The sequence below is a fragment of the Callithrix jacchus genome, chromosome 12 (genome assembly GCF_049354715.1).
Source record: "Callithrix jacchus isolate 240 chromosome 12, calJac240_pri, whole genome shotgun sequence".
Lineage (NCBI taxonomy): Eukaryota > Metazoa > Chordata > Mammalia > Primates > Cebidae > Callithrix > Callithrix jacchus.
The window spans coordinates 58040943-58054529 of record NC_133513.1 but is presented as its reverse complement, the minus strand read 5'-3'; the positions used below and the strand labels follow the sequence as shown (position 1 = coordinate 58054529).

General features: G+C 40.2%; 1 protein-coding gene across 6 annotated transcripts in view; it reads right to left on the bottom strand.

The window, feature by feature from the left end:
* ASCC1 (activating signal cointegrator 1 complex subunit 1) overlaps positions 1-13587 on the bottom strand; it is a 176816-nt gene that overhangs the window by 34743 nt on the left and 128486 nt on the right. For 5 of the 6 annotated variants that reach the window (XM_078345628.1, XM_054242939.2, XM_035268034.3 and 2 more), the window contains 2 exons: positions 9297-9421; positions 4770-4855 (listed from right to left, as the gene is read on the bottom strand). In XM_078345628.1, coding sequence (XP_078201754.1) covers positions 4770-4855; positions 9297-9421 — 211 coding nt within the window. Of the gene's footprint in view, positions 1-4075; positions 4204-4769; positions 4856-9296; positions 9422-13587 lie in introns of all 6 variants that reach the window. The other variant, XR_004731955.3, reaches the window with a different exon arrangement.

The following is a 13587-nucleotide window of genomic DNA, read 5'->3' as shown; positions in this document are numbered from 1 at the left end:
TTAGAGGGAAATTTATAGTATTTAGTGCATATGTTAGAAAAGAAGAATGATATAAAATCAATAATCTAAGCTTCTACCTTAGGAAACTAGAAAAGTTAGAGCAAATTAAATCCAAATTAAGCAGAAGAAAAGAAATAATTTTAAAAATCAGAGCACAAATGAATACAATTGAAAAGAGGAACTCAGCAGAGAAACTCAAGAGTGAATCTTAATGCAAACTGCGGACTGTGGGTGATGATGTGTCAATGTGGTCTATCAAGTATAAACAGCTACCAGTGTGGTGTCAGATACCAACGGAGGGGGAGGTCGTGCATTTGCAGGGCTGGGGTATTTGGGAACACTACTTTCTGCTCAATTTTGTTGTGAACCTCTCTTCTCTGTCCTCTAAAAAGAAAAATTGAATTTATCTTTTCAACAACAACAAAAAAAAAAACCCTGAATTTATCTTTTCAATACTCTTCTAATACTGCAAAACAAAATATTCACTCAAAACAAGCCTCTCTCCTGAGAGTGTTTAAGACTTTAATTGTGCTTTTGTTCCCTTAGGACAGACCGACTAAAGAGCCCCAAGAGGGGCATGGGAGGCAGTCTCTACTCTTTGAGCTTGGTAGTAGTCACACTGTTCACTTTACGATTATTTGTTAAACAGCAAATGTATGACTCATGTACATAAATATATTTTTCAGCAAAAAAGAATAAGCGGTATTTTTTATAGCTTCCTTCATAAAAATTTCTCTAAGTAAAGCAAACTAAAGATCTCATTTAAATTTATTCATTCTAATTGTCCTTTTAAAGGCTCTAAAGAACAGAGATGGGACAAAACCAAAACTGAATGAAATACTTGGGTGGCTCATTCACATCTTTCAAGAAAAGTCTCAATGTAGCTAGAGATTTGAAACATTTTAATATAGTTAGCTTAATACTGCCAGTCCCTGCTTTCTCTAAATTTAAAGATTCTTATATATAAAATAGAAAAGGTACAAATTCATCTCCTTTTTACATGACTTACATTTTCCAGGATTTTTAAGTGTCTAAAGAAATGGCACTTTTACACTATCCTTTGATTTTAGACCTACAGTCCTTTCCATTCTTTCCCAAATACATCACTGTGCCTTTGTCATATCACCTTCTCTAATGAGTACAACCTAGGGCTCTAATGCCTCCTATTCACCCTGCAGTCAGAAGCTATGCTTTCGAACAGTTAATATCGTACCTCTGGTTCAATCTGCTGAGAGCACAATCTTGGAATACTGATTCTATTGCTTAAGACCCCAAACGGACTGTTATTACCTCTCTCCCCAAAAGCTGGCAGTTAATGACCATTCTACTTCTAGCTAGGGAGGGAACAGGTACTTCCAGGCAGTGTGTCTTTAGGTCAGCATGATTTCTCCAATTATAAATGTATCACTGTCTGTGGCTGTCCAAACAGCATCTCTTTTTATTATCTCTTAGATTAGAAATGGACACTCTCTGAGGGGACGCCATCCTACGAATTTGACCTAGGTCTTCTTCACTCATGCATCCTCCTTTTGGAGCTATCTGGCACTCTTCCATAAAAACCACCATAACCAAATATGTTTGTTCCTTTTCAGGTTTGAGTAACACAGGAGAATTATTCCAGGTATCAATTCTTAATTCAGTCTTTCCCAGGGAAAGAAAATTCTTATTTTAAATACTAGGAATAACCAGACACTAGTATATTACAGCTGCAACAACTCTCAAAAAAGCTGTACAAAAGAAAAATGTGGCTTCTACCTCCAATGGTCATTAAAGATTTCTTTTTTTTTCTTATTAAGGCACCCAGAACACAAAATATTATACCAAGCCAAAAGAACCAATTTTCTTCGTGGAGTAGAATAGCAATTGGCTGTTACTCATTAAATTCTTACAGCAATGAGCAATGACTTTCTTTCTTGTTTTGTTTCTCTTTGAATAGTAGATGAAGTTGATTTTTTTTCTAAGGCTGCCTCCCATCACCAGCGTTCCTGAGCCTTGGCCTATGCAGTTGTTAATATGCTGCACACGTATGCGCAGGCTCCTTAACAACCGATGCAGTTAACCTTTCTGTTTACTCCAAGTCAGTTCCTATCTTGTTAGTGAAATTGACTTTTTTCTTTCTAAACATAACAATTTCATAACATACAAAAATGATATATATAAAGTCCACTGGTTTTCTAAATCCTTTTATTTATTTTAAGGGCTTCACGGGCCATGGAGTCACGTTTTAATTGAGAAAGACATGTCCATTCACAGTAATGCCAAAAGGTGGGTGGACTGCTACTTCACAAACATAGTTAATTGTGTTGGGGGTGGGAGGTAACTGTTGAAGCCCACAATTTACCTTTATTTTAAGAAAGAAGTTAATTCCCTTGATTGAACATAGGTGATAGATTATTTTTCTGGAACTAGTGATTAAGGAGTAAAACATTAGAAACTATACTAAAGGGTACTTGGTCATAACTATCTGTGGTCAAAGGCACTTGTCCAAAACTCATGCCATGGTTTTTATATTCTAATTGCCTATTAACTATCTGTTTCCCTCATGGACTGGAAGCTCGTGGAAGGCAGAGATTGTATCATAATGACTGCTTCTCATCTTTAGGTCACATAGTCTGGCAGATGGTACATAGTCATTAAGTATTTCTGTTAGTGTTGGTATTATATTCAATACAAAAGTCTAATTATTAACTAGCTATGGTTTTAGACTAATTGGCACACTCACTGCCCCATCATTTATAAAACAAGTTTTAATTGGACATTATCCCAGTTCAGGCAGATATGCCCAACTTCAAATATGTAATGTTCTTTACCTAAACACTGAGCATCTTTAAGGGAGGCAGCAGAAAACAATGCTCAGTTAGTGAGTTTTGAGTCTTTTTGTTCTGATTCAGACTCTGCTACTAACTAGCAGTACCTCTGGCAAGTCACTTTACCTTAGTAGATCTCGTGTCAGAGATTAAAGTTGGGAATTGGACTAAATGGTCTCTAAGAACCTAGCTAGGTCCAGCACTAAAAGTGACTGGGTTTGATTTAGTAAGGGTAAACTGATACAGCAAGTCCTTGTCAACACTAGAGGGAGCTACATTCATGTCATCACTGGGGTGGTTCAGAAGATTTCCGGAAAAAGCATCTTTAAATGGAAAACTTACTTTGCAGAATAAGAGAAATTCCATACCAAGGTAAAAGTTCCACACTGCTCATAAAGCCACCCAACAGGCTCTCTCATCATCCCACTCTTACAGATGTTGAAGCACCTCACACCTGACTTGCACCAACACACAAGGCTTCAGTTTTAATTCCATGAAAAGTCAGTTGGCTTTGAGCCATTCCTAAAGATTTCTTTCCCCATTCAGTCTACTTTTTTTCTTAACCAAATTAACAACAAAAAGCAAAGTAATTCATGTTGATACTGGAAAATCCCCAAAGAAGGGAGATAAAAGAAGAGAAAGATTCATATCATACCGAAGCTGTAGCCTGGGAAAAACAGTAAAGTTAACTACAGCTGAATTCATTAGCAGCCTGCCACTCAAACGCAAAGCTACCTCAAAACCAAGAAAACTACTCAAAAAGAGAAAACCTATCACGGAAAGGAAAGACCTTGGCATAGCTCTGCAATGTGGGTGCTGGAATGCCTATCTGAGTTGATGGCTGGCATTGCCCTATTGGGCTCCACAGTAAGCAGTCACAGCTGTTGAAGAGTGATATCATTAATTAAGGCAATGGGGTCACATTCAGCATTGGGCAAGAAACTGTAAAGCGACAAGATAAGGGAATGGAGGATGGGATAGGGAAGAAAAAGTACAAGCATTTCTCAAGCTAAAGTTTATTCTGATATTATTATATACTCCCCTTCCACCTCAGCAAAACACCCATAGTCTTGAGAATGACCTAAACCCTTACAGAGCAAATGAAAAAAAGACTTGAAAACCTCTCCATTAGTATCAACTTATGTTTCTCTTTGTCCAGAGGAACAATGGCATGTTAACCTGATAGAGAAGGCATAAATCATGAATATTGCAGAACGGCAGTCTGTTGGAGAAAGATAAATGTAATCCTGAAGAACCCCTTTACATACATTTCATAGATGGCAAAGCCTCAACAGTCAGAAGTGCACCATCTACTTTTTAGGACATAGGCTGTTTCTGAGTCAAAATGGATTATAAAGCCACTTCAGAGACCGACTTTGTGGGTAAAGAGAAAAATCTGTTGGAACAAGATAAATAATTATTTTCTACTTAAAAAAATGCAAGCTCAAACCTCCAGAGGTAAGTACAGAGTAAAACTTAGGTTGAAATCAACTTATTTCTATGAATCCAAGTAGCTGGAATACTTAAGTGTTTCTTTTTTTTTTTTTCTTTTCATCGGTGTTTCTTAAATCGCCAATTTCAGGCAGGGTGCAGAGGCTCACACCTATAATTCCAGCACTTTGGGAGACACAGGTGGCAGGATCACTTGAGCCCAGGAAGTCAAGGCTCCAGTGAGCTGTGTTTGCACCACAGCATTCCAGCCTGAGAAACAGAGCTAGACACTGCCTCAGATAAACAAACAAACAAATCCATTTCAAGTACTCTAGAAGTGCCAAAGCCTTAAGAGGACCACCTACTTTTCCTTTCTTACCCTTTAGATACTTAAATTTTAACAAGTATGAGACAAGGTATGAAGAAGTATGAGAAAAATATACTGTATTGTTAAAAGGAAAACTACTTGTTTTCCTCCCTTATTTAGGACAGGTGCCAAAGGATTTTCAATTCACTCTGCTTCATACTGACCTTTAAAATATTTCGGCCATCAAATGATTCTCTTTCCTTGAAGATATATTTGCCATCTGGTGTGTAGAGATTGTACCTGCCTTCAGCTGTAAATATTCCAAAGATAATGTTAGAAGCTTAGGTTGGTTGGTTGTTTTCTCTTGGATTTCTATAGGTACATAGGTACAACTAGAAAAGTTTTCATGTACTACCTGGAAAGTGGCATAATGCAAAGGAAAAACATCAGGCTATGAATCAAGAGACCTGTCTTCTAGTCTCAGTTCTGTCATCAATTCATTCAATATACATTTACTCATTAATTTATTCATTTGACATTCTCCAGGCACTAACTGTATATTGCTAACTATGCAACTAGTTACATTCTTAAGCAAATTATGTCTCTATCGTGGACCTTAGTTCTTCATTGACAAAGTGAGAGGTAGGACTGAGTAATCTTCAAAGGTTCCTCACGTTCTACAGACCTAAGATAAGGGGCATATAATTTTAAATATGTAAAAATACATAAGAGTTCACACATTAACTAGTCAAAACTGCTAGCAATCATGCTCTGGGCTGATTTAAGAACTTCCCCCAAAGGAAAAAGAACCCTTTAGTTGCAATCAAAGGTATCCTTACAGACATTCTACACAGGAATGCAACAAATCTATGACCTTAGCCTAAATCAAGCTGTGCTCTAGCTTCTTGAGTTAATTTGGGTTGCATATCTCAAAAGAGATCCTTAAAGGTTGGCAAGAAAAAGAATATCAAAGAAGAGGGAAACAGGCAAGAAAAAAATGTAGCATCATTTCATGTTCTTTTCAAGTAAAAATTCAATACAGGAGAGTCCAGAGTACAAAAAATTCAAAGTATCCTCAAGAATTAACTCAGAATATTTTCTGAAATATTAATCATTTCCTACCAACTGACAGACATTCAAAAATACTTATTTCCACCTTTAAGTCTGCTCTTTTACTTTTATAAGTAAGAAGTATACGAAGCCAGAATTAATCAAATACATCCAGAGTTTTAACAACTCCATGAACATAATACGTAATACATGTTTCAGCTAGCCCACTGGAGTTGCACATGGGGAACTATGGAACTATTTCGCTAATGAGAAGAATGCTCTTAATTCAAGATCCCAATCCCATGCATATTTCACAACTTAAAAATAGGTCCCCTGTTAAGAGAAAAAGACTGTGTGAAGTTGCAAAAGAACAACAAATTAATACCAAATAAATATCAAAAAGTGGAAACAACACAAATGTCCACCAATTGATGAATGGATACATAAAATGTGGCATACCCATACAATGGACTATTATTCAGCCATAAAAAAATGAAGCGTCAGACATGGTGGCTCACATCTGTAATCCCAACACTTCGGGAGGCTGAGGCAGAAGGACTGCTTGAGTCCAGGAGTTTGAAACCAACCTGGGCAATATAGTGAGAACCCACCTCTATAAAAAAGCTTAAAAATTAGCTGTGTGTAGTGGTATTTACCTGTAGTCCCAACTACTTAGGAGACTGAGGTGGGAGAATCTCCCCAGTGCAGGAGGCGGAGGTTGCTGAGAGCTGAGATTACTCTACTGCACTCCAGCCTGGACAACAGAGACCTTGTCTCAAAAAAACACACACACACAGAAAAAAAAAAAAGGGAATGATGTACTTATATATCACGGATGAGCCTTGAAAACATTATGCTAAGTGAAAGAAGTCAGCCACAAAAGATCACATACTGAGTGATCCTGTTTATATGAAATGTCCAGAACAGGCAGCTCTATAGAGACATAAAGTAGACTGGTGGTGCCTAGGGCTTGGTGGAGGTTGGAGGAGGGCAGGGTGAGAGGGGTAGGAAGAAATGGCAAGTGACTGCCAGTGGGCAAGGAGTTTCATTTTAGGGTGATAAAAATGTTGAACGGATTGTGGTGATGACTGTACACCACAAGTGTACAGTCATTTTAGTATGGTTTTTAACCATACTAAAAATCACCAAATTATATATATCAAGAGTAAATTGTATAGTATGTGAACTGTATCCCAATAAAGCGATCATATTTTGAAAATCTGCAAACAGTTAGAAGGATAACTAGACTGTGAACACACAACATTCTCTTATATAAACCTCTAGTGCTAACTGAATATAAACCTGGATCCACACAACTTAGAATATACAGATTCCTATATAACTGAACTCTTTCTATGTGAAGAGATTAGTTAATAATGGACAAATCCAAAATGTACTGATAGCTAATAAATGTCTAATAAAATACTGTCTATACCTGCACTGTCCAAAACAGTAGCCACTATCCAGATGTGGTTATGTAAATTTTAATTAAAACTAAAAACAAAAGTTCACTTTTACAGTCTCACTAGCCACCTTTCAAGCACTCAATAACCACATGTGTCTAGCGGCTACCATATTAGACATCACAAACACAGAATACTTCCATCATCACAGACAGTTATCTTAATAAAATATATGTCTTCTGAACCAATAAATTTAGAGTATACTTATAGAGTTCTGAAACTCTGTCTTTACATAACTCTGATGTTAAAATATACAGAGGATTCTCACTGTTTTCCAAAATTAAAATATACCATCCAAAATAAAACAAATAGCACAAACCTAGTTAAATGTTTCCATTGGACAAGCTACATTATAATACCCAGTTATCTAAAATATTCCCACTTCCTGTAGTATTACTCCCCAAAGGAAAGAAATATGCTCAACTGGGCTGGGTGCAGTGGCTCTTGCCTGTAATCCCAGCCGAGGTGGGATTGGGCTGAGGTGGGTGGATCACGAAGTCAGGAGTTCAAGACCAGCCTGACTAACATGGGGAAACCCTGTCTCTACTAAAAATACAAAATTTAGTTGGGCATGGTGGCAGGTGCCTGTAATCCCAGTTATTCGGGAGGCTGAGGTAGGAGAATCACTTGAACCCAGGCAGGGGTGGAGGTTGCAGTGAGCCAAGATCGCACCACTGCACTCCAGTCTGGGTGACAGAGTGAGATGAAAAAAGCAAAAAAAAGAAATATGCTCAACTGGAACAAGTTCAAAGTTTTAGATTCTATTACCTACGCAAACAAGAGTCTATATATAGTCTTTGAGTTATCTGAAGCTCTTTTAATCTCAGTGTTCTCTAAAGTAAAACAGATATTTATTTGTAAGTCTTAAATAAAATTCAATATGGCATCACAAAATAGTAATATTTTAGAACTAATAACTAGATGACTAGTTATATTTCTTGGTGCTACAATGGCTCTAACCTAATGGGGTTAATATCAAATGATTTCCAGTTGGGATCTTTGGTACATATCTGAGAGAGATTAAAAGACGTGCCTTAACTAAAGGGAACACACAAATTGGCCTAACTAAAAACCTACAAATAGTCAATGCTTCACGTAGATTTTTTTCCTTTTTTTTTTTTTGAGATGGAGTCTTGCTCTGTCACTCAGGCTGGAGCAGTGTCACAATCTCGGCTCACTGCAACCTGCCTCTTGGGTTCAAGTGATTCTCCTGCCTCAGCCTCTCATTACAGGCATATGCCACCATACCTGGCTACTTTTCATATTTTTAGTAGAGATGGGGTTTCACCACATTGGCCAGGCTGGTCTTAAACTCCTGACCTCAAGCAACTCACCTGCCTCAGCCTCCCAAAGTGCTGGGATTATAGGCATGAGCCCTATATTTTCTAAAACCAAGGTTGGGGCCCAAGAAAGGAAATGAAACTGGAATACGTGATCTTGGTGCTAGCGTATTTTGAACCACAGGTCTTGCAAGAAAGAGCTGCATATGGCTTGAACTTGTAACTTCTGATCAGAGGTGGAAGGTACTAGAGAAGCTTTCACTTTGGAGGTGGAACAGGAAGAAAAGAAATTCTTTTTGAAATAAACACCCAAATCAAGGATTAAAACAAGGCAGTTTTATAAAAAGGCTCAGAGTCCATAAAGAAAAAATTTATTATTCTAACATAAGGTTTCTCAACCTCTGTGCTACTGACCTTTTGGGAAGAATAATTCTCTGTCATTGGGGGCTGTCCCACATATTGTGGAGTGTTAGACAGCACCCACTAGGTACCAGCAGCAACCCATCTCCAGCTCCCTAACTATGATAACCAAAAATGTCTCCAGACAATGCCAAATGTTCTCTGGGTGCAAAATCGGCCCTAGTTGAGAAACACTGATCTAACATTTACTAGCTCACCTTCCTTTCTCTTCTCTCTTAAAAAAAAAAAGCCACCAAGTATTGCATGCGACATACTTATGCCAAAAATTTATTCACTGTTTATATAAAATTTACCAGAGCATCCTGCATTTTTATTTGCTAAATCTGGCAATGCTATGTGTGACAGAAATAAAAGATCTGGAAGCCACAGTGCCATGCTATATATGTTCTTGCCCACTTCCACCATGCTCATCAGTATACGCTAAGAGGTCTAGAAAACAAGATATATCAGAGATTCTTTGATAGTCCATTCTATATAAACCTCAGAGATAGCGCAAGGCTGCTGATCACAAACTGCTATAGTTCTCTGGGAGACTTACCATTGGGGTCTTTCCTGAATAGTGTATTCATGACTGTAGCATGCAGTTTCACACTATTCCACTCTTTTACTATTAGTCCAGATGCCTGGAAACGTTCCAGCACTCGATCAACTAACTCTTGCAGTCTGGAGAAATTGGAGAAACGTAGTAGAGAAATCTCAGTAAACTTCTGAACATACGATTACTAATTCAACAATGTTTATGCAGCATGTGCTCTGTGCTAATCACTATACAAAGGCCTGCATCACAAGAGGAAGAGGAGGAGACTATCTCCCAACACCATGGAGCTAAAGCTCACTGTCTTGTCTGCTTGACAGATAGTAGAAATAAATGATGGTGATATATTATGGTGAGTGTGAAGGGAGTGATCAGCTCTACATGGAGAGGGCCAGGTTTCCACAGGAAGTTTAGACATAGTCTGGACTGATCGTTAAAGACTTGCAAATAACGCCAGGAAAGGAAGGGCACTTCAAGTAGAAGAAACAGCATATGCAAAGATACCAAGGGATATAAGATCAAAGCATATTCAAAAACTGTCAATTATTTATAATACAGCTATAACAGAGAAAGAAAAAAGGGACAATAGAGATGAGCTAAGTCTATAAGTAGCGGTCAGATTTAGGAAAAAACCACAGAACAACTTTCAAAAGGGAGTAATGTGGCCAGGTGTTGGTGGTTCACACCTGTGATCCCAGCACTTTGGGAGGCAGAGGTGGATAGATCACCTGCGGTCAGGAGTTCGAGACAAGCCTCTGACCAACATGGTGAAACCCCATCTCTACTAAAAATACAATATTAGCCAGGTGTGGTGGTGTGCGCCTGTAATCCCAGCTACCTGGGAGGCTGAGGCAGGAGAATTGCTTGAACTCAGGAGGTGGAGGTTGCAGTGAGGTGAGATCACGCCATTACACTCCAGTCTGGGCAACAGAGCAAGACTTCTTCTCAAAAAAAGAAAAAGAAAGAAAGAATGTGGTCTGATGTCCATTTTTGAAAGCTGATTCAATAGCAGAGTGGAAAAGGCTTTAGAAGAGGAACAGCTACAGAGGCCAGCTAGGTGGCTACTTCGACAGTCAAAATAACATCATCATGATGTGTTGGGCACTGTTCTAAGCATTTTTTATCTGTTAAATCACTTAATCCTCATAACCAATTATTATCCCCATTTTACCAATACAGAAACCAAGGTACAGAGAAGTTACAAAACTTGACCAAGGTCATAAAACTAAGTGGCAAATCAAAAATTAGAATGGCGGGGCACAGTGGCTCACATCTATGATCCCAGCACTTTGGGAGGCTGAGGCAGGTGGATCACTTCAGGTCAGGAGCTTGAGACCAGCCTGGCCAACATGGTGAAAACCTGTCTCTACTAAAAGTACAAAAATTAGCTGGGCATGGTGGCACACACTTGTAATCCCAGCTACTTGGGAGGCTGAAGTGGGAGGATCACTTGAACCCAGGAGGTAGAGGTTGTAGTGAGCTGAGATTGCACCACTGCACTCCAGCCTGGGTGACAGAGTGAGACTTCATCTCAAAACAAAACAAAAAAGAAAAACAAAATTAGAATGTACGCAGTCTGGCTTCAGAGTCCATGCTCCTAAGGATTGTATAATAAAGGGAGAAATGGGGACAGGCATGGTGGCTCATGCCTATAATCCCAGCACTTTGGGAGGCTGAGGCGCAAGGATTGCTTGGGCCAGGAGTCAGCCTAGACAATAGAGTGAGACGGTGTCTCTACAAAACATTTTTAAAAGTTAGCCGGCCATGGTGGCATGTGCCTACAGACCTAGCTACCAGGAGGCTGAAGCAAGAGGACTGCCTGAGCCGAGGAGTTTAAGGCTGCAGTAAGCCATGACTGCATCACTGTACTCCAGCCTGGGTGACACAGCAAGATCCCATCTCAAAAATAAAGGGGTTGGGGAGGGAATAATGAAGATCTGAACCAAGCTTGTCTAACCTGTGGCCCAGGACAGCTTTGAATGCAGCCCAAAAGAAATTCTTTAACTTTCTTAAAACATTGTCAGATTCTTTTTTTTTTTGCTCATCAGCTATCATTAGTGTTAGTGTATTTTATGTGTGGCTCAAGACAATTCCTTCTTCTTCCAATGTGGTCCAGGGAAACCAATATTGAACACACTGACTAAATTATGGTGGGGCAGTGAGAACTGAGACAAAGGAATGGGTTCACAAGAGCTATGTGAGAGAGAAGCTGGTGCCCATTTGGACCTGGCTGTGTTATGGGAGAGGAAGTGGTTGAGAATGACTCTCAAGTGTTGCCCTAAATGACCAGGTGGCTCATCAACCAAGGCAGGAGGCTGTGGGGAAGCAACTGCTTATTGTCCTGCTGTGTTATCTTGGGGAGGAGGTTAATATTGTGCAGGATTTTGCATATGTGGCACAGGATGCAAGAGAGATGGAAATACAGGCCAGGAACTCAGGAGAAAATCTAGGCAAATGACAGATTTGGGAGTTGTCAGTGTAGCAACAGTTGTCAAAAGCATGGGATAGATGCAGTCGCAGGGGCGGGAGGGCATATTCAGAATAAGCCAGGAAGACAGCTACAGACAGTGCCCTTTGAAACGCTTCTATGTAGGGAGCAGAGAAGGAACCAGCAAAGACAACTTACAAGGATGAGGAAATAATATCTGAGATGGGTATATGCTAAGTACAACTGAGGAACAGAAAGGATACCAGTATCCGGGGTGAAACTAGAAAGAGAAGTGATGAGGTCGGAGAGGCGTGACCAGGTTACCCGAAGCTCTCATGCCCATGGAAGGCCTTCAGTAGTTACTCTGAGTGAAGTGAGGAGCTTCTAGAGGGTGTCTGGCAGAAGACTGACATGATCTGGCTGCTCTGTGGAGGACTGACAGCAGTGGAAGCAGGACAGAAGCAGGAAGTCAGTTAGGAGGCTGTGGCAACCACCCAGGTGGCTGGGACTGTGGCACTGAAAGTGGTGAGAAATGAGCTTCCCTGGTATAAGGGAGTCAAAGAAGTGAAGCTGATTCTAAAAGAATTTTTGTTCTGAGCAACTGAGAGATTGAATATCAAAGAACACAATACATTCAAAAACTGGAGAAAATATGAATAAAGAGAAGGGCAGCAATGAAATGGAAAGGCAGGCTGAAGCCAAGCTGTGAAGATCCTAGGGGTCAGGCAGGATTGGACTCTTATTTGGTAGGCCACAGGAAACCAAGGATTGTTTTTTATTGTTGTTGTTGTTGTTGTTTTGAGACAGAGTCTCACTCTGTTGCCCAGGCTGGAGTACAGTGGTGCAATCTTGGCTGACTGTAACCTCCACCTCCCGGGTTCAAGTGGTTCTCCTGCCTCAGCCTCCTGAGTAGCTGAGATTACAGGTGCATGCCACCACACCCGGCTAATATTTTGTATTTTTAGTACAGACAGGATTTCACCATGTTGACCAGGATGGTTTTGATCTCCTGACCTCATGATCTGCCTGCCTTGGCCTCCCAAAGTACTGGGATTACAGGCGTGAGCCACTGTGCCCAGCCTGTTTTTCTTTTTCTTTTTTTTGAGATGGAGTTTCGCTCTTTTTACCCAGGCTGGAGTGCAATGGCACGATCTCGTCTCACGGCAACCTCCACCTCCTGGGTTCAGGCAATTCTCCTGCCTCAGCCTCCTGAGTAGCTGAGATTACAGGCACGCGCCACCATGCCCAGCTAATTTTTTGTATTTTTAGTAGAGACGGGGTTTCACCATGTTGACCAGAATGATTTCGATCTCTTGACCTCGTGGTCCACCCGCCTTGGCCTCCCAAAGTGCTGGGATTACAGGCTTGAGCCACCGCGCCTGGCCTGTTTTTCTTTTTTTAAGAGACATGATCTCACTTTGTTGCCTAGGCTAGAGTGAAGTGGCACAATCACAGCTCACTGCAGCCTTGAACTCCTGGGCTGAAGCTATCTTTCTGCCTCAGCCTGCTGAGTTGCTGGGACTACAAGTACATGCCACCATGCCCAGCTATTTTTTTAAAAACTTTTTGTAGAGATGGGGTATCGCTATATTGCATAAGTCTTGAACTCCTGGCCTCAAGTGATCTTCCCTCCTTAGCCTCCCAAAGTGCTGGGATGACAGGTGCGAGCCACCATGCCAGGCCACCAATGACGATTTTTAGGAAGCAAGAAACACAAGGAAAAACTAAAAGCATGGAAGCCAGTTAAGAGAGATATTGTACTTCCTTATATAGTTATCTTTTTTTTTTTGAGACAGAGTTTTGCTCTTGTTACCCAGACTGGACAGACTGGAGTGCAATGGCACGATCTCAGCTCACCGCAACCTC